Source organism: Aotus nancymaae, unplaced genomic scaffold (genome assembly GCF_030222135.1).
Source record: "Aotus nancymaae isolate 86718 unplaced genomic scaffold, 86718_ANA_hifiasm-v0.15.2.pri h1tg000030l, whole genome shotgun sequence".
NCBI classification, from domain to species: Eukaryota; Metazoa; Chordata; class Mammalia; order Primates; family Aotidae; genus Aotus; species Aotus nancymaae.
Genome location: NW_026988443.1, coordinates 24,357,762 through 24,384,881, shown reverse-complemented (window position 1 = coordinate 24,384,881; position 27,120 = coordinate 24,357,762). Strand labels below are relative to the sequence as shown.

The following is a 27,120-nucleotide window of genomic DNA, read 5'->3' as shown; positions in this document are numbered from 1 at the left end:
GTGCAAGTCACTTAAAAGGGCCTGGAAAAAAAAATTCTACTAATATTAACTATCAAGTTGAAGCTGGAACAATGGTTGATGAACCCTGTTGCTCTTCTCGTCATTCTGGCTACAGATTCAAACATTTTGTCTAACTAGTGTGCAATTCCTCACACATGAAAGTCTATGATATTCTGTTTTATGCTAATCTTAAAATCAAAGTAAAAATATTCATGTATTGAAACTATGTAGAAATATTCCCCAAATATACATACAAAGGGAACAAATAAAATATTGCAAAATGATAACAGCAGGTTTACTGAGTGACTAGATGATGCATTTTCTTGTATTTTTCAAATATTTGTAATTCATATCTATTAATTTTATAATAGAAAAGGGAAAATTTTAGTTTGAAATATTGATTAACTTGGCAAGACATGTTTTTATACTCACTTATGCTAGTCAAGCTAATATTTATAAGGGCAAATAAATGAAAATGAGTTTTACTAGTCTAGCAAAACAAATTATCTCATTTGGGTGAGTGAGTATACACATGGCTTAAAGAAGAATATCATATGTAATTAAGCAATTTCTAAAATGCTACTTTAGAAGTCCTTAAAACTATCTTTATTCTCTAAATTTAAATGTAAAATGGAATACATACATATTGAGATGTATAGACATGTAAAACTATGAAAACATGAACTAATGCTTAGAAAAGTAGTAGTTACTAACTTTTAAGGAATGATGGCTTAAGAAAAAATAACATAGCAGTCAGTTAGTTACATGGGATTTCACTTCTAAATGACAAGTAAAAAGGAAAATCCACCATCATGGCATATTCTATTCAGAAGTCTTAAATGACATTCTAATTTATTTGTGCTGCATAATCCTTCTGGTGGCCTATGTCAAAAAAATAATTTTCACTACAAAAAGCCTGAAGTAGGTTTCACATCCAGATGACATCATATCTTAACTTGCAGAAATATCTAGAAGAGACATGGGGCAAGTGATTCTTAGGACATTTAGTTGAGACATTTAAGAATGATGTGGCTAGGAATATTCAAAATACTAAGCTTTCTTAAAAAAAGGTTTTATTTTCTTAATAAACTCTAACATTTTAGTCATTTAAAAATGCTATTTTCATCCACAAGCTATCAAATTTCTATGTGATATTTTGAAGATCAATAAACTGCTATATACAATGTATTTGAAAGTACATTTTCTAAATACTCAGTATGATATAAATTGTAATTTTATGGCACATTAGATCTAAGGCTATATTCTTATCTCTCAAAACATTTTAAGATTTTTTTTATTGTTGAAGAACACAGGCTTTTAGCTTGAGATGCTCTGAAAGTTATTTTTAAGGCCTATTTTTCTATATTTAGGTATGGTTTCATCCTTTCCTCAATACAGTTCTTATAAATTCCAATTTTAAACTTCTTCTATCATTTCCATATACTAGTTTCAAATATTTTTTTCATTACCTAAGAAGCTGGACATTTCTTCTGCTTGATGGAGTTTCTGCTCCATGAATTATTTCATGAAAGTTTGTCTTGACCAGTGTCATTATACTTTCCCTGGGTAACCTCAAATCATTTCTAAGATACAGCTATCATATAAAAGTAGAAGCAGAAAAGATGAAGGTCAAGATATTTCTTTAATTAGCAACTGCAAATCACTGCATTTACTAGCCATAAGTAAAAACTGTATTTTCTCTTAATTTGAATCTTCAACATTGATTTTGATATAAAAATGAAAATCTGTCTTCTGGAACTTTAAAGACTTTCTCTACTAAAGCCCAAATAAACACACATATGTAATTAAATGATCTTCATGAACCATTTAGATTTGTGCTACTATCACAGTTACTTATTTACGTGCTGTATTCATTATGTTTCAGAGTCTTATTTTATAAATAATATTTTTACAAATATTATGTTCTGAAATTCTTGACTCTATTAAATGGCAACATTTTAGGAAAGAGTTTATCTTCTTTTAGGTAATTTACTAATCTGGACTTTCTAAAACTAAAAAGCATTTAAATATTATTTTCATTTAACTACATCACCCTAAAGGAGATAAAGAAGCAGTGTAGAATAATTATTGCTTAAAGGGTAGATATTACTTTTTAAAATGTACTGAGGGAATGCTTAACAGCAAGTTTAATATACATTAAGAATATACTCTATAATATTAAACTGGATTTTTAACCAAAAAAAGATCAGTGATGTCATCAAGTAGTAAACCAATCTAAAGCATCTTGACCACTTTTTGTGTAAAACTGAAATTGTAGGAGATCCTGGGTCCTAGTCAGTTAAATTTTAATAAATAATTTTGAATGTACTATAGACAAATTCAATTTAAAATTCTAGCAATTAAATATTATAATAAAATTACTAAAGGAATTAAAAATAAGTCATACTAGTCTGCATTACAGCAGTGTATTTTCTGTAACACAGCTATTGAACCATATTAGTGGGAAGTATGAACTGGCAGAGATGAAAGAAAACTCAAACATGTACCATGATCCTGTTTCATCACCCTCTAAGTAAGTAACCCAGAATCACAGAAAAAAAAATTAGCGATTTAAAAAAAATCTTGAATCCAATGCATTAGTATCAAAGGAAAAAAGCTTACAATACATGAATCTAAATGATGAGAATCAAACTATCAATTTAGTTTTCTCTTGTCATCAATCAAAGAGAAAAAAAACTAAGTCTAAAATCCTCTAAAAAGATGTAAACTATATGAGGACACAACGTGAAAGAGAACACAGCTCTTCGTGATCATTTGAGTTATTTTGGCTAGAGTCATTACACTGCTAGTTATTTTATGAGTAAAAATATTTTTAAGTCCTTTTAAAATATAAATTCATTTGAAATTTAAGTTATTTCAAAACAGATTATTTTCATTTTCTATTACCTAACTATAGATGATTATTTTATTTTCTATCTAGTAAAAGTTGGTAATTTTAAGTTAAAATGTTCATGTATTTCAATGATAAAATTAGCACTGTTGCTTTATATGCAAACTTGAGCGGAGCAATTAAGAAAAATTGGGAATTTTTTTTTTGTTTTGCATAATGGTGATAGAATTTTAAAAAATGTGAATACCAACCCATTTCCCGCTTTTGAGTTGCCTTTGTTGTCCGTAGTAAGCTGAGAAAGCACATAGTGAGGTGCTTTGGCACTGTCGGCATCAAATATATCCATATTAGATTCTTCACAATCTCGTCGTTTGACCCCCGGCCTCTGCTTTGGATTTCGTTTTCGTGATTTACGAGGTACCTCAGTGTTATCATTGTAGGAACTGGTGCTCATGTTACTGAAGTTGGAGGGGGAATCCTCCATCCACATACTGCAGCTCTGCTCAGATTCCAATCCACACCCCTCATCCTGGCAGGACATCCGACTGTTATCCAGCAAGTCCTCAGGTGGTGGTGAGATGTACAAGACTGTGTGCCTCTTCGGTGTTGATGGATGCTGCTGAACTGTGTTACTGGTTAACTGCTTTTCACTTACCCCTCTGTTACTTACCCCCAAGGCTGAGGAGCAGCTCTCCACTTGCATAGCCTTGCTGTCGGTGACTGAGGTAGAATAAATGGTAGGGCTGGAAGAGGTGGTAAAGGAGCTGCAAGCACCGCCCATGGAGGAAGAGGAGGGAGCTGAAGAAGCATCTGCAGTGTACAATTCAAGAGTAAATACACTATACATATTTTCACCTATGCTGGCTAGCAGTCCCATTGAAAATGTGATTTGCGAACTGATTGTTTTTCCCCAAAATGAATAGTCGGAATTTGGTTACGTTTTAGAATATAAATGCTTCAAGCAATATAAGGCCTAAGAAATGTAATTTTTAAAAATGCCCAAATAGCATTATTTAACTTGTGTTACAATCAATAGATTTTAAAAATCTAATTTAATGTTTTAAGCTGTAAAGCAAAAATAAAGCTTTTATTGCCTCAGCCGGACATTCTATTGAATTTTAATCATTTAAAGTAATAAAGAAAACCCCAATATGAAATATATTCTTGTGGTCCACATTCAATGCCAATTAAATAATTCATTATAGAATTTGAAAAGTGGGACTGTGCTTAGCCACAAAATATTAAAATAAGTTTCTAACCTATGAAGCAGAGAACTACAGGTCATTTTTAATGCAGACACTCCCTGCTTCAGAGGCAAATCCTGGAATAAAAATATGAGAAAATAAATGAGAAAAGAGCTGCTGATTATTCCAGATATCAATTATAAAATGAGAAATAAATAGAAAAAAATATATAATCAACTGAATTGTAGGCAAAATGGAACTGGTATTGTCACTATAATTGGTTGTAAAATCTAGGAGAAACAAGATGAAAAAGGTTTGATTTGGAACATGCTGGGTTGTAGAAGATAAGCAAGTTAATCATTGTGTCTCCAGAAGCTGGAAGTGGTAGTTCAAAACCATAAGCTCTAAAATAAACCCATCCTTTATGATAGAATAAAAAGCAAAGGAAGAACAGATTAATGGATGGATTTCTCTTATAAAGTACTTGATTACGTGCTCAACAATTGATTACAGCTATTTTCTCTCTTTTTAAAGGGCCTGGTTGATTGTGACTAGTCAGGGAATTTTCCAATATTAAGAACAATGGTAAATTTTATTGGCTGAAGTCTAACAAAAAAATAGGTAAGCATAAAAATCTCTGGAGAGCATCAGAATTAATTCCTATAAAAAGAATTTTTTACAAAACCATTTATCTGCTACGCCTAGCAAAAAAGATTTACATAGATCTTTTCAGCATGTGTGGCAACTGGCAGAATAGCTCACTGAAAATACTACTACTTTAGCCCTTAACAGCATAACGTCAGAGGCACATTAATTGCTAAGGTTGAAAGTGTCATGACTAACATTTTAGATACCATTTTATCTTATTCTCAATATGGAAAGGTTTGTCATCATATGCACACACACAAATAAAAATAGGTAACATGTGACAGACAAAGATACATTTCAATCTAAAATTAATTTGTATCTACGGCCAACTATGCCACTGTTTTAAAGTATATGCTAAAATTGTGATGTGCAGTTAACGGAATTGCAACATTCATATCAATGATAAAGAGTACAAGGTAAGAATGTCAATGTTTAGATAATTAAAAGCAAAGTGCCAAAGATCTGTTTTTTTAATTGAAAACATGTATTTAAAATACACCTAAATTGTTTCAATGAACTATATCCATCCAGAATTCTTCATTGCTGTCAAGGCTAAAGAGCACAGTAATTAATATTAGTCATCAAGAATATGATCTACATAATCTGACATGGAAAGATTTTTCCCAACTACCTTAAGTGAAAGAGCCTAAAGAAATTAGATGATACCAGTTCCATTTTCCAGTATGTATCCTTGTCAAATGCAGTAGCTGAAATTGGAAAATTCAGTCACTTTAAACTGCATTCCACTTTGAAGGAAAACTTATCAGTTTTGTAACATGCATTAATGCAATGTTTTCTTAGTAAATAAATATTGTAAAAGATTTGTAAAAACTACAAAATCTATATGCTAATGCCAGTGATAGTTTAGGAGCTGATTTGTAGCCACTTTGAGTTTAAATATAAATTTTTTTCTTGTCTTTTGAAAAATACTACAGAATTCATTTTGGAAAAAATAGAAAAGGTATTATAGCTAACATTCCTCCATCTGTTCCAACTATTGGCAAAAACGAAACTAAATTTTTTTGTGTGTGTAAGCCTGTTCTTCATTTTCAGAGAAATACAAGTATGCAGCATACAAGTATGCAGCATGCAATATTTGCAGTGGAACACAAAAAACATGAATGCTGTGAACTTATATTTCCATAAAGCAGCTTTCTCCCACTCACCCTTTTTAAATCTAAGGATCATGCACATGAGAATGCAGAGTATGAACATCTCAGGGATCCCTGTTCATGACAGATGGAAAGTACAGGTGAAAAGCAATCATGAACCCAAAAGCAAGTTATATGATATTTATGAATTTAATATGCACGATGTAACCTTGTTTTATTCTCTGAGGTAAAATTTTTATCTTGCAAACCTTATCAAAACCATAATGATTATAAAACCTAAATGATTTAACAGTCATACATAAGTGTGTGTTCTGGGACAAGTATGCCGAACTGTGATATCATACCCTATGTAAATTTAAACATTCTACACATTTTCCTTGGACAGCTAACACATGATTGTTGCATTTCCTGCCATTTCCTGGCTATACTTATTAAAGAAAAAGTTAATTAGCACAAAACTCTGACACTGAAAATATTAACTCTGTCAGAGTACAAAGTAAGTATCCTTTAATTGAAAAATAATATCACTTTTAAAATATACCTCAGTTTGGCCCCCAAATTGCAAATATTCTACTCATTTTAAGACAAAGGAGATAATTTTTGTAAAACTATAAAACTCTTTTTTTTTTTTTTTTTTTTTTTTTAAGCTCTGTTGCTCAAGCTACAGTGCAGTGGCACGATCATGGCTCACTGCAGCCTCAACCTCCTGGGCTCAAGAAATCCTCCTGCCTCAGCTTCCCGAGTAGCTGAGACTACAGGCGCACAACACCATGCCTGGCTACTTTTTAAATTATTTGTAGAGACAGGGTTTTGTCATGTTGCCCAGGCTGGGTCTCGAATTCTTGGGCTCAAGCAATCCTCCTGCTTTGGCCTCCTAAAGTGCTGGGATTACAAGTGTGAGCCACCATACTCAGCCTAAAACTCTTTACAATGGTATTACTGATATTCTGACGATGATGATGATGTATAAAATCTTTTTTAAAAAAATTTTTTATTCTGACATGGTTCTGATGATGTATAAAATCTTTCATATCAAAATGTTACATTCTGATTAGCAAGAGATCTGAGTGCATTAATAATTCCAGGTGAGGTAGTAAAGTGGAGGGTATGAACTGTGAGCACCTCGAAAGCAGCGACAGTATCTTTCTCATCTCAGATCTTCCCAACACCTATCACAGTGCCCAGCATGTAATAAAATTCAAATTTATTAAATTGAGTTATGGAAAGCCAAAAATTTGATATGTATTTTGAGTTAACGTTAAGCTTGCAAATAAATGTAGGTTGAAGAATAAAAGAGTACTTAGAATATACATTACTATGATAGCATTATTTAATACAAGGGAAATACGAAGAGTTTAGAAGTAACTATTTGCTATCTCTACAGAGAGTACTGTAGTAATTTTATTTCCTTAAACTGTAAATAAGCCAAATTACCTACTTATATATCCATAAATTTACCATGAAAAAAATCTTTAATATCCTATTAAAATATAAATACCTAAAATAATGATATCAGAAGATTTTAAATGTCTAATGCTAATTTGTCATTTCCAAGCATTCCCAGAAAATGCTAACAAATCTTCCTGGGACTATTGTAAATGTACTCAATATATCTATAAAGATCTTTCAGTCACTATATCACTAAATAAAATATCAAAAAAATAGCTTGACATCTGTACAACTAAAGTGTGAATGCAATCCTGCCCCATCTATATATTCTTTTTTTTTTTTTGAGAGGGAGTCTTGCTCTGTCACCCAGGCTGGAGTGCAGTGGTGTGATCTCAGCTCACTGCAACCTCTGCCTCCCAGGTTTCAAGTGATTCTTCCACCTCAGCCTCCCAAAGAGCTGAGATTACAGGCGTGAGCCATGGCACATGGCCATGTGAATATATTGTATTCATTTTCTTTTCTTTTATGAAGGAAATATCTTTGAACCTATAGTCTAGTTTATATAGAACAATTTTATTTGTTCTACAGCATTTTCTGTGACCACAGAAAGCACAACAAAGGAAAAACAGATCATCCTATAATTTACTAATAGAAATTTATAATGTCCGATTATTTTAAATAGAATAATTTTAAAATTTAAAAGAGAAAGTAAGAGTCATATGTAGTACCCTGTATTTAAGTCTATAGGCCACTATTAGCAGTAGCCAATTATCAGACCAAATGTCAGTAATGATGGTGAACTTGAATTGTGTATATTGATGGAAACACTAAGGTTCACTACAAACACTCAAAAGTAGTTGAGATTTAAAGATTGGCAGATATTAAATAATATCTACATGGAATATGGATATCCCAGAATCTGCAATTTAATAAAAAATGAAAAAGGATTTTATTTTTCAAATTTACTTTTTCTTTTTTTTTAGACAGTCTTGCTCTGTTGCCCAGGGTAAAGTGCAGGGGCATAATCACAACTCACTGCAGCCTCAGCCTCCCAGGATCAAGTGATCATCCCACCTCAGCCTCCTGAATAGCTAGGACTACATGTGCACACTACCACGCCTGGCTAATTTTTGTTATTTTTTTGTAGAGACGGGGTTTCACCATGTTGCGCAGGCTGATTTTGAACTCCTGGGCTCAAGCGATCCTCCCACCTCAGCCTCCCAAAGTGCTGGGATTACAGGTGTGAGGCACCATGCCCAGTCTGAAAAAAAGATTTTAGATGGTACCATTTACAGAAATCCACACAGATTTTATACACTCCTTGCTTAAACTGTATTTTAAACTAAAGAACTATCAGTTCTAGATTTGTCAACTAGAAATTATTTTAACTACCATAATACATTAGTGCTTAAAATATCATTAAAAAGATATGACACTTTATATGGAACTAACAAAACTTTTAATAGAAAGCTTTGATATTAGAAATACTTGTTAAAGCCCTCAAAAGAAAGAAATACCTTTCACTGACTTAAAATACACGACAGAAATGTCATTTAACTTCCAAGCTTCCAAGATTAAAATCTGGTTCTGAACATTTGAATACGTATATATTTTACAATTTTTCAACATCTGTGCAAAATCAATACAGTTTCCTTAAAAAGTCAGTTAAAAAAAGCCATACAATTTAGCAAGTGTGCCTAGTGAACATATAGTGGAACAAAGAAGGAATAAATTATTGACTGTTCAGAAAATAATCATAAAAAAACCCACAGGATATTTGGAAACAATTTCTTTCCTTTTTTTTTTTTTTTTGAGACGGAGTCTCACTCTGTTGCCAGGCTGGAGTGCAGTGGCATGATCTCAGCTCAGTGAAACCTCTGCCTCCCAGCTTCAAGCGATTCTCCTGCCTCAGCCTCCCGAGTAGCTGGGACTACAGACGCCTGCCACCACGCCCGGCCAATTTTTGTATTTTTAGTAAAGATGGGGTTTCACCATATTGGCCAGGCTGGTCTCAAACTCCTGACCTTGTGTCCCACCTGCCTTGGCCTCCCAAAGTGTTGGGATTACAGGCATGAGCCACTGCACATGGCCCTTTTTTTTTTTTTTTTTTTTTTTTTTTTGAGAAGGAGTTTCGCTTTTGTTGCCCGGTCTGGAGTGCAACGGTGCAATTTTGGCTCACTGTAACCTCCATCTCCTGGGTCCAAGCGATTCTCCTGCCTCAGCCTCCCAAGTAGCTGGGATTACAGGCATGCACCACCACACCTGGCTAATTTTGTATTTTTAGTAGAGACGGGGTTTCACCATGTTGATCAAGCTGGTCTCAAACTCCAGACCTCAGTTGATCCGCCCGCCTAAGCCTCCCATAGTGCTGGGATTATAGGTGTGAGCCACCTTGCCCGGCCAGAAACAATTTCTAATCTAAAACACACATTGTTCAACCTTAGTTATTTCTTCTTAGGCATTGTATTTTTCTTACTGGTAACAATGACCAACTGTAAAATTCTCATCTGATAAATGTTACCAGACACAAGGACATATTTTCAGATTAAAGAAGAAAGATATTCAGAGAAAAAAATTGTAAGGCCAACACACTTATGTTGCCAAGAGATTGAAATATGTAAAACACACAAAGTGGCTGCAAACCTGCTTTGTCAACACCTTACATGCCAACCTTCATTTTCTACTTTTCTTCTTCTTATAATATTAAAGTTTAAAACTTTACAAAAAGGTTTAGTTTCAATCAGTATCAATCCACTATTTAGAAACAAACAAAAAAAAGTAAGAAAGGAAGAAAGAAAGGAAGAAAGAAAGAAGGAAAGACTTAGGAAGAAGTCTGAAAAACGAGACCGACCTATACCCTGGGTGAGATTGGATGGGTTAAGTGTCTCTGGCACTATTTGTCTTCACTATTGACAGACACTGTCACACAACCCACCACACGATGCCTGTCTCTGAATGGCGAAGCTAGAATGCAAGTTAAGTGTATTAATAGAAAAAACAACTAGCATCCCAGCATATAAAATAAGCAATCTAGATTATTAAAAAAAAAAATTGTAGGGTTGATCATTTAATTTACATGAATAAAACAGTTTCAATTTCCCATTTGTACTTTTCCCACCCAACAAAAGTTTACATGCCAAAATAAGCAATGTTTTAAAATAAACTTCAAAAAATTAAATTATTAACCTCTGAATGCATGTGGGGAAATTTCTTATGAAAAATTTTTGTTAACTCGTATTCACCAATTTGTTCTGTTTATAGATGCAATCTAATCCATAAGTCAGAATTCTCTCTTTTAACTGTTTTTCAGGCTGTTCCCTTACCAAAACACTTTTAAAGAGTGGAAGAAGATATGTTCTGAGCAATGCACTTACACTGTGAAAAAAAAAAACCTCTATTTTAGCAGCAAAATAACCTTTTCATTTTTCAGACCACACTGACTCCCACATACTTCCTTATACTTGCCTTAAAAAATATACCAATTTATTCTTTTAATGATATATGCTACTTTGTATATGTTTGATCCTAGAGGCTCTATTTTTTAAAATAATGAGCACTACTGCTGAAGCTGAAGGATCTGTTACTGATTTACTGCAGACCATCTTTTTTTTCTCTAGTCCATTAAATTGCCATTCAGGGTTCTAATATTATAAAACAATTACTCTCCAGTTTTTAATGTGAATTCTCTTTAAATAATCATTTCTACCTTATCAGAGTACCATTAATATACTCATATATTTACTAAAGAATGCTTTCTGAAAAATAAAATGCTTATCCTGAAACTTAGCGCAAATGTTTTAAATGTATTTTTTGTTCTATTCAAACAAAAATTCAACTCAAAATATCTAAGCACAGTGTATAAAACATGTACTAGATACATACATTAAATAATTTCATTCTAAGTCCTTTTAAAATTCTTTCCTAATAGAAGAAAAAGATGTTTTCCATCATCTAATGATTTAAGTACTACTGGATAGCATCATTTGTCAATAATGAATGAAGAGACTAAAACTCAGACATAATCTTCTATCCCAAATAATTTAAACACAAAAGGAAATAATTATACTAGCTGACAGCTACATTTATTACACTGCCAAAGATCCCAGAAAGTATAGGCTAAAAAGAGAGACAGAGACAAATACTGTACTACTGAAAGATAATGTAACTTTAAGATAAAAACACTAAACTTAAAAATTAGAAAAACAGTTCCAAGGGATGTTATCTGAAGGACACTTCAATACGCTATACATTTTATAATAGTTTAGATTAAAAAATAAAGGCATCCCTGCCAATTCTAGTCCAATGTTTTTCCTTTTTTTTTTTGAGATGGAGTCTCTCTCTGTTGCCCAGGCTGGAGTGCAATGACATAATCTCGGCTCAATGCAATCTCTGCCTCCCGGGTTCAAGTGATTCTCCTGCCTCAGCCTCCTGAGTTGTGGGGGTTACAGGTGCCCACCACCACACCTGGCTAATTTTTTGTATTTTTTAGTAGAAATGAGGTTTCGTCATGTTGGCTAGACTGGTCTTGAACTCCTGACCTCAGGTGATCCACCCACCTCAGCCTCCCAAAGTGTGATTACAGGCGTTAGCCACTGCACCCAGCCCTATATTTCTTTTTTAATATATGACCAAAACAATAATAAAAAAAAAGTTTACAACATCATTAAAAATTTCTGATTTGGCCCGGTGTGGAGACTCACACCTGTAATCCCATCACTTTGGGAGGCTGAGGTGGGTGGACCACGAGGTCAGGAGTTCAGAGTGAGACTCCATCTCATTAAAAAAAAAAAAATTAAAATTAAAATAAATAAAAAACAAAAAAAACTTCTGATTTAATCAATCAGGTTTTAGACCTGGGTCTGGAGTAGAGTATACATTAGATCCAATTGCAGACAAAATAAATTTCCTGGACAAAACAAACAGAAGTCATAAATTGCTCTACCAGAGGTTTTTTTTTTTTAATTTTTATTTTTTGTCTGAGAGTCTAGCCCTGTTGCTCAGGCTGGAGTACAATGGCTTGATCTCGGCTCACTGCAATCTCTGTCTCCTGAGTTCAAGCGATTCTCCTGCCTCAGCCTCCCAAGTAGCTGTGATTACAGGCGCCTGAAATTACACCCAGCTAATTTTTGTATTTTTAGTAGAGACGGGGTTTCACCATGTTGGCCAGACTAGTCTTGAACTCCTGACCTCAGGTGATCTGCCCGCCTCGGCCTCCCAAAATGCTCGGATTACAGGCGTGAGCCACCACAGCCAGCCTCTACCAGAAGTTTTAATCATTAACCATGCAATTTAAATAATTTCATTTTAAAAATTCTATGAAGAACTCTAAATCAGCAGACTTTACAGAATTATCAGTCCTTCACAAACTGCCTATCCTTCCTATCATCCTCTAACAATGTTCCTTTAATATACAAAGGTTCTGATATGGTTTAGCTATGTCCCTACCCAAATCTCAACTTGAATTTTATTTCCCAGAATTCCCATGTCTTGCAGGAGGAACCCTCTTGTGATAGTTAATAAGTCTCATGAGATCTGATGGGTTTATCAGCGGTTTCCTTTTGCTTCTTCCTCATCTTCTCTTGACATCACCATGTAAAAAGTGGCTTTTGCCTCCTGCCATGACTCTGAGGCCTCCCCAGCCATGTGGAACTGTAAGTCCAATTAAACCTTTTTTCTTCCCAGTATGGGGTACGTCTTTATCGACAGCATGAAAATGGACTAATAAAGTAAATTGGTACCAGAAGTCAGATGCTGCTGAAAAGATACCTGAAAATGTAGAAGTGCCTTTTGAACTGGGTAACAGGCAGAATTTGGAACAGTTTAGAGGGCTCAGAAAGACAGGAAAACATGGGAAAGTGTGGAAATTCCTAGAGACTTGCTGAGCGGCTTTGCCCAAAATGCTGACAGCGATATGGACAATAAGGTCCACGCTGAGGTGGTTTCAGATGGAGATAAGGAATTTGTTGGAAACTGGATAAAGGCAACTCTTATGTTTTAGCCAAGACACTGGTGGCATTTTGGCCCTGCCCTAGAGATCTGTGGAACTTTCAACTTGAGAGAGATGATTTAGGGTATCTGGCAGAAGAAATTTCTAAGCAGTAAAGCATTCGTTAGGGGACTTGGGTTCTGTTAAAGACATTCAGTTTCATAAGGGAAGCAGAGTATACAAGTTTGGAAAATTTGTAGCCTGACTACGCAATAGAAAAATGAAACCCATTTTCTGGGGAGAAAATCAACCTGGCTGTAGAAATCTGTATAAGTAGCAAGAAGCCTGATGTTAATCCCCAAGACCATGAGGAAAATGTCTCCAGGCAATATCAGAGACCTTTGTGGCAGCCCCTCCCATCACAGGCCTGGAGGCTCAGGAGGGAAAAACGGTTTTGTGGGCTGGGCCTAGGGTCCCTGTGCTGTGTGCAGGCTAGGGACTTGGTGCCCTGTATCCCAGCCACTCCAGCCATGGCTGAAAGGGGCCAACATACAGCTTGGGGTGTGGCTTCAGAGGGTGGAAGCCCCAAACCTTGGCAGCTTCCATGTGGTGTTGAGCCTGTGGTGAACAGAAGTCAAGAACTGAGATTCAGGAACCTCCACCTAGGTTTCAGAGGATGTACGGAAACCCCTGGATGCCTTGGCAAAAGTTTGCTGCAGGGGTGGGGGCCCTCATGGAGAACCTCTGCTAGGGCAGTGAAGGGAAAGGTGGGGTTGGAGCCCTCACACAGTCCCTACTGGGGTACTGCCTAGGAGATCTCTGAGGAGAGGATCACTGTCCTCCAGACCCCAGAATGATAGATCCACTGACGGCTTGTACTGTGCACCTAGAAAAGTCACCGACACTCAACACCAGCCCATGAAAGCAGCTAGAAAGGAGGCTGTACCTGGCAAAGCCACTGAGGCACAGCTGCCCAAGACCCTGGGAACCCACCTCTTCCATCAGTATGACCTGGATGTGAGACCTGGAGTCAAAGGAGATAATTTTGGAGCTTTAAAATTTGACTGTCCCACTGGATTTTGGACCTGCATGGGCCCTGTAAACCCTTTATTTTGGCCAATTTCTCCTATTTGGTACAGCTATATTTACCCAGTACCTGTACTCCCATTGTATCTAGGAAGTAACCAGCTTGCTTTGATTTTTTTTTTTTTTTTTTTTTTTTTTTTTGAGACAAAGTCTCACTCTGTCACCAGGCTAGAGTGCAGTGGCATGATCTGCAATTGCCTGAACCTGGGAGGTAGAAGAGGTTCACTGCAACCTCCACCTCCCAGGTTCAGGCAATTCTCCTGCCTCAGACTCCTGAGTAGCTGGGATTACAGGCATGTACCACCATGCCCAGATAATTTCTGTATTTTTAGTAGAGACAGGGTGTCACCATGTTGGTCAAGCTGGTCTTGAACTCCTGACCTCGTGATCTGCCTGTCTCGGCCTCCCAAAGTGCTGGGATTACAGGCATGAGCCACCATGCCTGGCCAGCCTGCTTTTGATTTTACAGGTTAATAGGCAGAAGGAGCCTGCCTTGTCTCAGATAAGACTTTGGACTGTGGACTTTGTGTTAATGCTGAAATGAATTAAGACTTTGGGGAACTGTTGGGAAGGCATGATTAGGTTTGAAATGTGAGGACATAATATTTGGAGGGGCCAGGGGTAGAATGATGTGGTTTGGCTGTGTCCCCACCCAAATCTCAACTTGAATTATATCTCCTAGAATTCCGACGTGTTCTGGGAGGAACCCAGGGGGAGGTAACTGAATCGTGGGGGCTGGCCTTTCCCATGTTATTCCTGTGATAGTTAATAAGTCTCATGAGATCTGACGGGTTTATCAGGGGTTTCTGCTTTTGCTTCCTCTTCATTTTCTCTTGCCGCCACTGCCACCATGTAAGAAGTGCCTTTTGCCTCCCACCATGATTCTGAGGCTTCCCTAGCCATGTGAACTGTAAGTTTAATTAAACCTTTTTTTCTTCCCTGTGTTGGGTATGTCTTTATGAGCAGCATGAAAACAGACTAATACAGGTTCCCACTGAGAAAGTGTCAACGAGACAGAATAACAGAGTCAGAAAGTATGTGTACATGGGATATACTTTCTGAAGACCCTGACACTTGTAGAGAAGTGGTATGGCTTTTCAACTCAATATTCTATACACTGCCTAGTCAAAGATCTTGTATTTCCCTAACTGAAGTGATAGAACACAATGCCAAATTCCCGCAAGCACAATGCAAAGGAGTAAGAACTAAGTAAAGGAAAGAAGAGAGGTACTTTATGGCTAGAAGGATTGTGATATGATGACATGCAAATTGTCTAATACAATTCCTGCCACATGGTAGAAACTTAAAAATAACATATTTTCATTTTTTAAAAGCTGTCTCCTACAGGAAGGTAATATATTTTCTTCACCTCATTTTTTTGGTACAGTTTATTGTTATGGATGGCTTAGAAATGTCTATGATTTTAATTCAGGTGATTAAGAGATATGAAATGAATTAAAACATAACTCTTGCTTGATTATAGGACATTAATTTAGATATCTAGTGCCTTCTCCTATAGCATAAATAGCACTCAATGAAATTTTGTAGAAAATACTTGTTACATAACTTGAGATTTATTAAGTGACATGGCATAGAATTCAAAGCACTATATAGTAAAGCTCTTCCAAAAGAAAAGTTTACTAAATGGATCACTTCATATTATGAACTTAAAAACCTACAGTTGTCCAACAAGTGGAGATATTCAACCAAGATTTCCACTGTATGTGCTTTAGGACTGTGTATTATCTATACATGTTAAAAACTGCTATGAGGTATTAGTATACTGTTACTTCTAGAAAGAGTATTAATATATAATTACTAAAAGCAAAATATCAATATTATGAAACACTGCAAAAAAGAATTATTAACATGTTAAGATTCTCTGGCTGTAAAACCTATAGTTTAATGCATTGTTTAGCTCAAGAATTTGAATTAAAAATTTTAAAGAAACTTGAAACAGTCCACTTAGCAAAATATATTTTGAAATAAACTAATAAACACAATGTCACATTCCCAAATGAAGCCAATCAAATCGAGTCTAGGAGAGAACAAGAAAATAACTTGATTTCTTAAAATGAAGACTAAAGTTTACTACTTACTTCCATGAGAGACTATTTTAAATAAATTAAGTAAATTTAAGGACTAAAACTATAAACACGTAAATAGATTTAAAATATTTGGTTATACAGCATGTGAATTATGTCTCAATAAAGCTGTTATTTTAAAAAAAAAAACCCAAACCTGAATATATCTTTTCAAATGTCCCAAATTCTGATATAACTCATTTAGTTCTCCTAAATAATACCTACGTTTTAATTCTGTACAACCTATACTATAAGATTATCCAAAAAACAAACAAGAATATTTTTATGATTTGTACTTCTTTCTTAATCAACTCCTTATTTTGCCAAAAAGTATCATCAATTCATTTGGATAACTTTTATGTTTTAGGAACATGGCCTCTCTTTTAACTACTAAGAACTTACAAAATGGTTCAAAAAGTTTATATTTCTAAAGCTTTTATTCATTGATACAGTGAACACCTAAGGCTTAACTATCTTTCCACTGGGACAAAAACAGAATTCTTAAAAATGAGGAGGAGGGCCCATCGTGGTGGCTCACACCTGTAATTCTAGTGCTTTGGGAGGCTCAAGGTAGAACTGCTTGAGGCCAGGGGTTTGAGACCAGCCTGGGCAACACAGCAAGACATCTCTACCAAAAATTAAAAAACAATCCAGGGCCAAGCATAGTGGTTCACACCTGTAATACCAGCACTTTGGGAGGCCAAGGAAGGAGGATGACTTGAGCCCAGGAGTCTGTTTGAGACCAGCCTGGACAAGGAGCATAGTGAGACCGTCTCTACAAAAAACACAAAAATTAGCCAAGTCCATCACCTGAGGTCAGGAGTTTGAGATCAGCCTGGCCAACATGGTGAAACCCTGTCCCTACTAAAAACACAAAAATTTGCTGGGCATGGTGGCGTGCACCTATAATGCCAGAGGCTATGGCAGAAGAATTGCCTGAACCTGGGAGGTGGAGGTTGCAGTGAACTGGGATCACACCACTGTACTCCAGACTGGGCGACAGAGTGAGACTGTCTCAAAAAATAAAATAAACCAGGTCCATGTGGTGGTGGTATATGCCTGTGATCCCAGCTACTCAGGAGACTGAGGTGGGAGGATCACTTGAGCCCAGGGGTTAAGGCTACAGCTAGTCAAGGTCACACCACTGCATCTAGCCTGGGTGATAGACCCTGTCTCTAAAAAAAATTAGCCAAGTGTGGAGGTGTGCACTTATTTCCCAGCTGAGGCAGAAGGATACTTGAGCCCAGTAGTTGAAAGCTGTAGTGAACTATGACTGCACCTTGCACTCTAGCATGAGTGACAGAGCTAGAACATACCTCTTAAAAAAAATGGGAAAGACAACAAATCTCAGATTGGTGACTCTGAACTACACCTCCCAGATTCTGACACTTGGCCCCATGAAGTGGGGAGAAACTGTGTCTATATAAGCCCCTTTCCCCCACACCTTGACCCTGGGATTAGAGGATAAAAATATATCATTGATGGAAGCGCGTAAAAGTGTGAAGAGTGTAGAAGCAGATAAAAGGCTTGAAAGACACTCTTTTACCCAATATTCTGGATTGTGGATTAGCAGCATCGTGTTTACTTATTCACTCAGTAACATGAAGAGGAAAAAAATCTAGATTGGTGAATCTGAGAAACACATTTTAAATAATTCAACAACGAAAAATGCCCATGAACACTCATATGCCCAGTCTTTAAATTTTAAAATTTAAATTAATTTAAAAGTTGTCAAACACAAACCTTTATGGCAGAACTAGAAGTCTGTTCCCACCAGGCCCTCATACCTGAGAGCAGCCAATCCGGCTCCTTCAAAACTCTGAAGAATTAACTATATCAAGAGTCAACGTTTTTACACATTTCATATTTTTTTTTTGTTTCTTTCTTTTTTTTTTTTTTTTTGAGATGAACTTTTGCCCTTGTTGCCCAGGCTGGAGTGCAATGTTGCTATCTCGGCTCACTGCAGCCTCCGCCTCCCGGGTTCAAGCAATTCTCCTGCCTCAGCCTCCGGAGTAGCTGGGATTACAGGCACCTGCCACCACACCCGGCAAATTTTTTCTATTTTTATTAGAGATGAGGTTTCGCCATGTTAGTCAGGTTGGTCTCTTAACTCCTGACCCCAGGTGATCTGCCCACCTGACCTCCCAAAGTGCTGGGATTACAGGCGTGAGCCACCGTGCCCAACCCATATTCTTTCAAAAATGCTAAATATTTTTTTTGAAAAAACCATACAAGTCTAAATTAATGTGCCTTTCCCCAGACATCTAGTAGCCTTTTGACTAGAAAAACACTAACTTGGCAATATATTCCAAATATCTCTCTTTTGACAGTTTTATCACCAAGAATATTAATATGTCAAATAAAAATATAATTTTTTAAAATTTTTTAATTGATTTAAACTCTCTTATCTATAATAAGGTATAAAGTACTCTTTCTAAGATGTTAGAATCCTAGAATAATCTAAGTTGGTTGCTAAATTTTTTTTTAAAAGATTATAAATGACTTGTTAATGATCACAGACACTTCATGTGTGACTATAACAAAACTATAATTCTTATTCTTTTTCTATATTCTTCTTTCTGTGATCTTTATAATGTCAATAATTTCAAGATAATTAAGAATGTATGACTTCAAAATATTTCCTTTGATTAAATTTCTTATTTTCATGATTTTTCAATTCAAAGTTTTCAATGTAATTTATCTTGAGAGATTTTCTCCAATATACTGGGGTGGGGGAAGGTTAATGTTTCATTAGTGACCCAAATTCAATAACTACATATATATATATATATATATATATATGAATTTCTAAAATTGGATTTGGTATTATTTAAAAGGAAGAATTTTTTTTCTAAACCTAACATTTTTTCAGCTTTTAAAAGGAACTGGATCTACTGTCAAGATGTTAAAAAGCACAGAAGGAACAGACTTTTAGTTCTACATAGATTCAACATATCTTTAAAAAACAATCTCAAAAGATACAAAAGAAATCAATTAGTCTTTTTCTACTTGTGGATTTAAAGTGAAGTCTCTCATAAAAACATTTTATCTTTGTCATATTTTATTATCGAATACAATTTTAAAAGCAGATTTAAAACTTAAAATTCCAGAAAAAATCATCATAACCGTTTTAGAACCCAGTGGATATAAAGCAAATTAGGTCATCTTATCAATTTGATTACTAAAAAGTTCACTAATTCACAATTAAATCCACAGAAACTGTTAGAAAATGTCTGGCAACACATGAACAGTGAGCAGGGCTGATCAGTTTCTTCGCCATATTTAAAGTTTTCCTGCCTTCAACCAGGAAGGCTTCAATAATGCACTATATATACAGCTTGAGAAAGACTGGTACACAAGGTTAATGGTACATAGGTTAATGCATATGAGAAATATATCTGAAGTTATACTATAGTACCATTATCCTCATTTAAACCACCTTACACCTCACTGTTCTCATTTTGAAACTACTTTACTGAAAACAATGCTCTGATAAACTTTAAATACCATTTTAAAAGATGAGAGGTGTCATATTAGGCAAGAAACTTCTAATTAGGACAGATAAAACTTCAATATATATATGTATCTCTCTCTCTATATATTTCCTTTTTTTAAAGCAAACATATTTAGCAGTCTATAAGCACAATATTAGTTGGGCAAACTAATATTACAGAAAGCACTGATACTAATTTGTCACTGATAAGACTTTTTTCTATTAGTTTGTCTGTCAATCTTTTATTCTTATGTAAAACAAAAATTTGAGCCAACTGTATCGTTAAGTGTATGATTTGAGAGCTGAGTAAAAGTAAGTCTAATAAATTTCTAATATTACTTCTATACTTTTTTCAATATAAGAAATGTCTTTATATAAATATATAGAAGTACTCCTTACTTTCAATAAATATGAAGTCACATATTTTTAAATATAAGAAAAAGGTTTCAGTAACACGCTATGAATATAAAAGACACTTAAGTGCTTCAGTCATTTTTCAGATCATATATGATATTTTCCCTTGGAGCAAGTCTTTAAAATTAATTATTAAATAGGAACTCAAATATAATTTTCTATTCACAGCTTGCCATTTAACCTTTTTAAAGTGCAGTCAACATAACAACTTTAAGCTGGTTCCCATATTTAAAAACAAGGTCCATTTCAGAAAATGGCACTTACAGATGTGATAATGTAAAATTCTTAAAAATAAGAATTACATCAAGAAAATCATATTGAAAAAGTTTAAAGTTAAAAGTACGTATTTTAATGCCTCTTTTAAAACCCTCAAATCACACTTTTTAATATGAATTTTGCCAGCACTGTTCATGTTGGCCAGATTTCACGTTGTCCCTAGTTTTCTTTAATAAAATAAAATGAAATGCATACCAGCAGCAACAACAGCTGGAGGAGGCGAGCCTGCCTCACCACCGCTTGTCTGACTCATTGATGCTACAGATGTTTCTCTAGATGGAGGTAACTGTAACTCCTTTGGGAGAAGATCATAGACAGATTCTGTAGGGGGATGGGAATGAGAACAGAAAACAATTTTTAAAAGAGATTCAGTCAACAATGTACTATAGGCACAAAATGAGTATATCTTTTCTCTCATGAGGAGAACTGTATTATTCACAAACAATCCCACATAACTAATGTGAAGAGTTATTAGCAGCTGGGCACAGTGGCTCACACTTGTAAACACCACTTTGGGAAGCTAAGGTGAGGGGATTGCTTGAGGCCAGGAATTCAAGACCAGTCTGGGAAACATAGTGACACCATCTCTACAAAATTTTTTTCAAAAAATTAGCCAGGCATGATGGTACACACCTGTAGCCCCAACTATTTGGGAAGCTCAGGTGGGAAAATTGCTTAAGGTCAAGGCTACAGTGAGCCATGATTGCGTCACTAAACTCTAGCCTGGGTGACAGAGTAAGACCCTGTTTCAAAAAAAAAAAAAGTGATACATTTTTTATTTTATTATATAATCTTATTGAACTGAAGAATGAATTTCCCATTAGTTCTGTCCCTGTTTTCTTCTTGGCTTTATTTCTTATGTTCAAGATAGTCTCTAGAAAAAGTTATTACAATTGAAAATTGGATAAAAGTAGACAGAATGGGAGAAATGCTAAATAACCCAAGATGGCCCAATATCTTCCTCTGTAGTAGTACAAGTAAAATTTATCATCCTTTACATATGAGATAGCATATACTACTGTGTATCAGCTTTAAATTGGCTTCTCCAGTCAATTGGTATAGTCCTGTTCTTTTACCCAACATCCTTGAGCAAATATTTTAATTCAACACTATCATATTTCATTTTTCCCAATTATTAAAATAAAACAATCTCATCAAAGAAAAACTTTGTGGACTGAAGCTTAAAAAATAAAAAAAGGCCTGGTGGTGGCTCACGCCTGTAATCCCAGCACTTTGGGAGGCCGAGGTAGGCAGATTATGAGGTCAAGAGATCGAGACCATGCTGGCCAATCCTGGCCCATATGGTGAAACCCCATCTCTACTAAAAATACAAAAATTAGCTGGGCATGGTGGCACGTGCCTATAGTCCCAGCTACTCAGGAGACTGAGGCAGAAGAATCACTTGAACCCGGGAGGTGGAGGTTGCAGTGAGCCGAATTCGCACTACTGCACTCCAGCCTGGCGACAGAGCAAGGACTCCGTCTATAAAAAAAAAAAGAAAAAGAAAAAAAAATAAGGAATGTTATGGCTCATGCAAACACTTTTTACTCTCTGAGGCATCTCCAACCCTGGAAAGGCAAAGGTAAAGGAAACTCTTAAATCAAACTACATAATGCATCAATACCTATATTAGGTTACAATTATTTTTGTATTCCAGATTAAAGAATCCTGTATTTTATAATACTTTAATTGCACATAAAATTATCTATATTACTTAAAATAAAATCCCTTATCGTGGCCAGGCATGGTGGCTCACACCTGTAATCCCAGCATTCTGGAAGGCTGAGACGGGTGGATCACGAGGTCAAGAGACCAAGACCATGCTGGCCAATATGGTGAAATCCTGTCTCTACTAAAAATACAAAAATTAGCTGGGTGTGGTGGCACATGCCTGTATTCCCAGCTACTCGGGAGGCTGAGGCAGGAGAATCATTTGAACCTGGGAGGTGAAGGTTGCAGTGAGCCAAGATCGTGCCACTGCACTCCAACTTGGCAACAAAGCGAGACTCTGTCTTAAAAAAAAAAAAAAAAAAAAAAATCCCGTATTGTATAGTTTTTTAACATAAATAATTCCCAAAATATCCTCTAAAGGTAGCAGAATCAATGTTAGAAGGAACTTCAAAAGACCAATTAAAGGCATATACTTATTTTCAAAAGAACTGAGACACCAAGTTTTAAGGGACTTGCCTAGTATTCCAAGAAACCCAAAATTCCAAAATTTGAGATTATTAATTATCTGCATGAGTACTTTAAAATACAAAGGTAGCACCATAAGACATTTTATCCATGGTAAGAGACAATACTTCTAGTTAAATGCTTACTGGATTCATAAATACTTTTATCCTCCTAGTTAATCACTAAAGTATGTATCCTAACTTTAATGTGACTAGAGGTAAGAAAGAAGATCATGAAAGAAAGCTAAAATTAGAAGTTGTACTCTTAAATGATCTTCATTCACAGTAAAGAATAAACTTAAAAGTTTCTTGAAAAATGCTGTTACCTGGACCAGGTGAGGTGGTTCATGCCCATAATCCCAGCACTTTGGGAGGCCGAGGCGGGTGGATCACTTGAGGTCAGGAGTTCGAGACCAGCCTGGCCAACATGGAGAAACCCCGTCTCTACTAAAAATATAAAAAGTGAACCAGGCGTGGTGGTGGGCACCTGTAATCCCAGCTACTCGGGAGGCTGAGGCAGGAGAATCACTTGAACCTGGGAGGCGGAGGTTGCAGTGAGCTGAGAAGGTGCCACTGTACTCCAGCCTGGGTGACAGAATGAGAGTCTCAAAAAAAAAAAAAAAAAAAAAGAAACATAAATTATTGATACTGTCATTCAGTCCTAAATTCAATCTAAATTAAATGCTTTTACAGTCTCCACTAGCCAATGAAAGCAATCCTGAATAAGAGCATATGTACTTTATTTGAGTTAGGGTCTCACTCTGTTATCCAAGTTGGAGTACTGAGGCACAATCAAAGCTCACTACGGCCTCCAACTCCTGAGCTCAAGAGATCCTCCTGCCTCAGCCTCCTGAGAGGCTGGGACCACAAACGTACACCACTACACCTGGCATTTATTTATGTATTTATTTACTTTTTGTAGAGACAGAGTCTCCCTTTTGTTGCCCAGCCTGCTCTCAAACTCCAGAACTCAAGCGATCCTCCTGTCTCAGCCTCCCAAAGGGCCTGGATTACAGACGTGAGCTACTGTACCTGGCCAATATGTACTTTAAATCTATGAAAATGACAGTACTAAATAAGTGACAGCTACTTCATATTATGCCCCAGTATCCATTTTTCTTATGTTATCTTTTTTTTTCATATATATAAGGGAAGAATTAAATTCCAGGCTTATAAACACAAGATATAAAGAAACAGAATGGGAAATCCCTAAAGAAAAGGAAGCTTCTGAGGAAAGACTTCCTTAGAAAACAAAAGCAAAATCACTTTTAGATGAAACAGAAAAAGAGAGAGAGAGAGAGAGTGAGGGAATATATGGGTATAAGATCAAGTTTCTTTTGGAGTGATAAAAACGGCAATGGTTACACAACTGTGTATATATTAATAACCACTAAACTGTACCCTCTAAATGGGTAACCTTTATAGTACGTAAATTATATATCAATAAAGCTGATTTTTTTAAAAAAGGAAGACAGTAATAAAAGAAGCACAAGTAAGAATTACACAAGAGCACCAAGGTATTTAACAATGCTCTGATAAATTTCATGGACAAAAACATATCTTTACATAGCTTCTATATATGAAGGCCAAGCTGCAAACTAATTTATCTTTTAAGGCTCTTCTACTAGAGGATCAGGAAGATAGTTAGGCATAGTTATCCTAAATTCAGTAAAATATGTGATAAAAATCTTTATAAGTTATTGTAAACAAGATGAAGAAATATAAACTAAAAATAGATGACTTCTAAACAACAGCACCCAAAAAATGTATAGGTTCAACCTGGAGGAAGGTGGTTATTATATCAACAACTTGAACAAATATATTGAATTTTCAAATGACAAAGTAAGCTTAAAAGGGATCAAATCTTATGTCATAATTCATCACAGATCATGAAAGACTGGAATAACTGCCCAAAGGAATAAGGTGAAACTTAACAAGGATGAATGTAACAGCTGGTAAAATCTGCTCTTGTGCAACAAACTTACATGTACTCACTCTATTTCGCTCTCTCTCTCTCTTTCCTCTCTCTCTCTTTTTTAATCTAGAAGTGATTTTACTTTTTTGATCTAAGAACTCTTTCTTCAGTCTGCCAAGACTAGGGTCATTATTTTCTTTTTATTTATTTATTTTTTTTTTCAGACAGTGTCACACTCTTGTCACCCAGGCTAGAATGCAGTGGTGTGATCATGGCTCACTGCAGCCTTGACCTCCTTGCTCAGGCGATCCTCCCACCTCTGCCTCCTGACTACAGGTTCATACCACCAAGCCCAGCTACCTTTTTAATTTTTTTGTAGAGACGGGGTCTTGCTATGTTGGCTAGGCTGGTCCTGAACTCCTGGGCTCAAGCAATCTTCCTGCCTTGACCTTCCAAAGTGCTAGAATTACAGGCGTGAGCCACCGTGCCGGACCTAATTATTTTTTTATATATTTTTTCCATTAATGTTGCTAATAATTCGTGCAATAATGTGTAATCAACTCACCTAATAGTTCATTATAAATTTTAGTTGACCAAAATGCCAAGATAAGTGCACTGCTTAGGTATCCATGCAGTAGAATTAGGGCAAGTGCAATATAATAACTCCATTAACATAAATTATTAATATGTATATAAGAAAAGTAGCTTGGGCCGGGCGTGGTGGCTCACGCCTGCAATCCCAGCACTTTGGGAGGCCGAGGCGGGTGGATCACGAGGTCAAGAGATCGAGACCATCCGGGTCAATATTGTGAAACCCCGTCTCTACTAAAAAAAAATAAAAAATAAAAAAATTAGCTGGGCACGGTGGCGCGTGCCTGTAATCCCAGCTACTCAGGAGGCTGAGGCAGGAGAATTGCCTGAACCCAGGAGACAGAGGTTGCGGTGAGCCGAGATTACGCCATTGCACTCCAGCCTGGGTAACAAGAGCGAAACTCCGTCTCAAAAAAAAAAAAAGAAAAGTAGCTAAGCAGAAAGGGAAGCAAGTTCAGAAAATTAAGAATCTGTCTTATGTTGGTGCATTAGCATAGAGCCCAGGGCAACTGGAAAAAGGAAACAGAAATGAAATCAACCTTTTCAGATATTGAAAACAAATTAATGCTTCGCAATGTTGGGTGGAAAGGCAAACAATGTGAAAATACACTGACTGGTTGGCTTGTTTGATCATTCTGTAAATTCTAATAGATTCATTTATGTCACTGATTATTTCTGGGTTAATTTAATCGTTTATGATTCAACACAGTCTATAATAGGGCGGAAAAATTTCACTACAGTGTGTCAAATTTAAAGTAGACAGAAATCCTATTATGAAGCACAGGACAGTGAAAGAGAAGAAAAAAATTGGTAATTTAATTGGGCAATTTAACTTTTTTGTTGGTTTGTTTCTTCTCAGTTGGGTACTCTATGTCCAAACGGCTGATCACCCAAATCCCCTTCTCTACTGCTTTACTGTTACTGGTCATTCCAGGAAGAGATGAAAAGACCTCAAAAGAGTGCAGGGAGATAAATCACAGGAAACAGCTGGGAAAAGACATGTTTTTCATGATGTTCTCACGCAGCAAAATAACAACAGTAATAACACTATTACAGCTACTATTTATTGAGCACTTTCGGGGAGCCAGGCTCAGTATATCAATTTTCTCATTTAACCTGAAGACAATCCTATGAGGTAGCTTTTATCAATAAAGAATGTGATATCTGTATGACAGTAAAAAAAGAAAAACACATGATAAAAGAAAGAAATGATAACGTTTAGGACAGTGGCTTCCTTTGATGGGAGATAAGGAAAAACAGAAATAAGCAGAGCTGCACAGTGGGTTCACAGGTTTTCTTTTTATTAAAATATGTAACCAAATCAAGTACAATAAAATTAGGGCTATACATGGATAATGCACAGCCTCACAGAGATGCTACAAGACTTAAGTAAGATGATCTCTTAAAAAGGATTCTAAGTTCTTATTCTTCCTTAGAATTTTCATCCCTACCTCGCCCTTGTTGACCTAAGAGCTGGCATTTGGTATTCAACTGCTTTGGGGTCAGAGAGTAAAAATCAAAATTGTCAGAAAGTCCATCTACTTTATGACTTTTCTCAAGACTGTCTTGTTTACTTTTGAGTAGTAAAATAAAGTTGTACAAATAATACTACTGACTTCTACATATACAGAGATGAATAATAAAAAGGGGGAAAAAGCTCTGTAAATAAGATGTTCAGTTGTCAAGTAAGTAGCTAAAGAGAAATATCTGTGGAAAAAAGAATGCTCCTTTGTGTTCGGAGTGCTTTAAAAATTTACCAAGAAGTAAACTAATGCTCAGAACAGATATTAGTTACTCAAACAATGAATGCTCTCTGATATAAAATACAAACATTATAATCCTGAAAAATCCATTTTAAAACATTTTACTCTTGTTTTAAATATTAGATTTTACTTTTAAAAAACTCTAAATGTGAAGCTACTCAGTTAAAAAAAAAAAAAAACCTTCAAAAAATGGTTTGGGAATGAATTGCCTTAC

General features: G+C 35.7%; 1 protein-coding gene across 5 annotated transcripts in view; it reads right to left on the bottom strand.

Annotated features, from left to right (window-relative positions):
* Positions 1–27,120, bottom strand: part of NFAT5 (nuclear factor of activated T cells 5) — a 131,041-nt gene that overhangs the window by 51,535 nt on the left and 52,386 nt on the right. For 3 of the 5 annotated variants that reach the window (XM_021672552.2, XM_064383244.1, XM_064383243.1), the window contains exons 2-3: positions 20,659–20,784; positions 3,103–3,661 (exon numbers count right to left, since the gene is read on the bottom strand). In XM_021672552.2, coding sequence (XP_021528227.2) covers positions 3,103–3,661; positions 20,659–20,784 — 685 coding nt within the window. Of the gene's footprint in view, positions 1–1,469; positions 2,456–3,102; positions 3,662–4,110; positions 11,818–20,658; positions 20,785–27,120 lie in introns of those variants that run through there. The other 2 variants (XM_064383245.1, XM_064383246.1) reach the window with 2 other exon arrangements.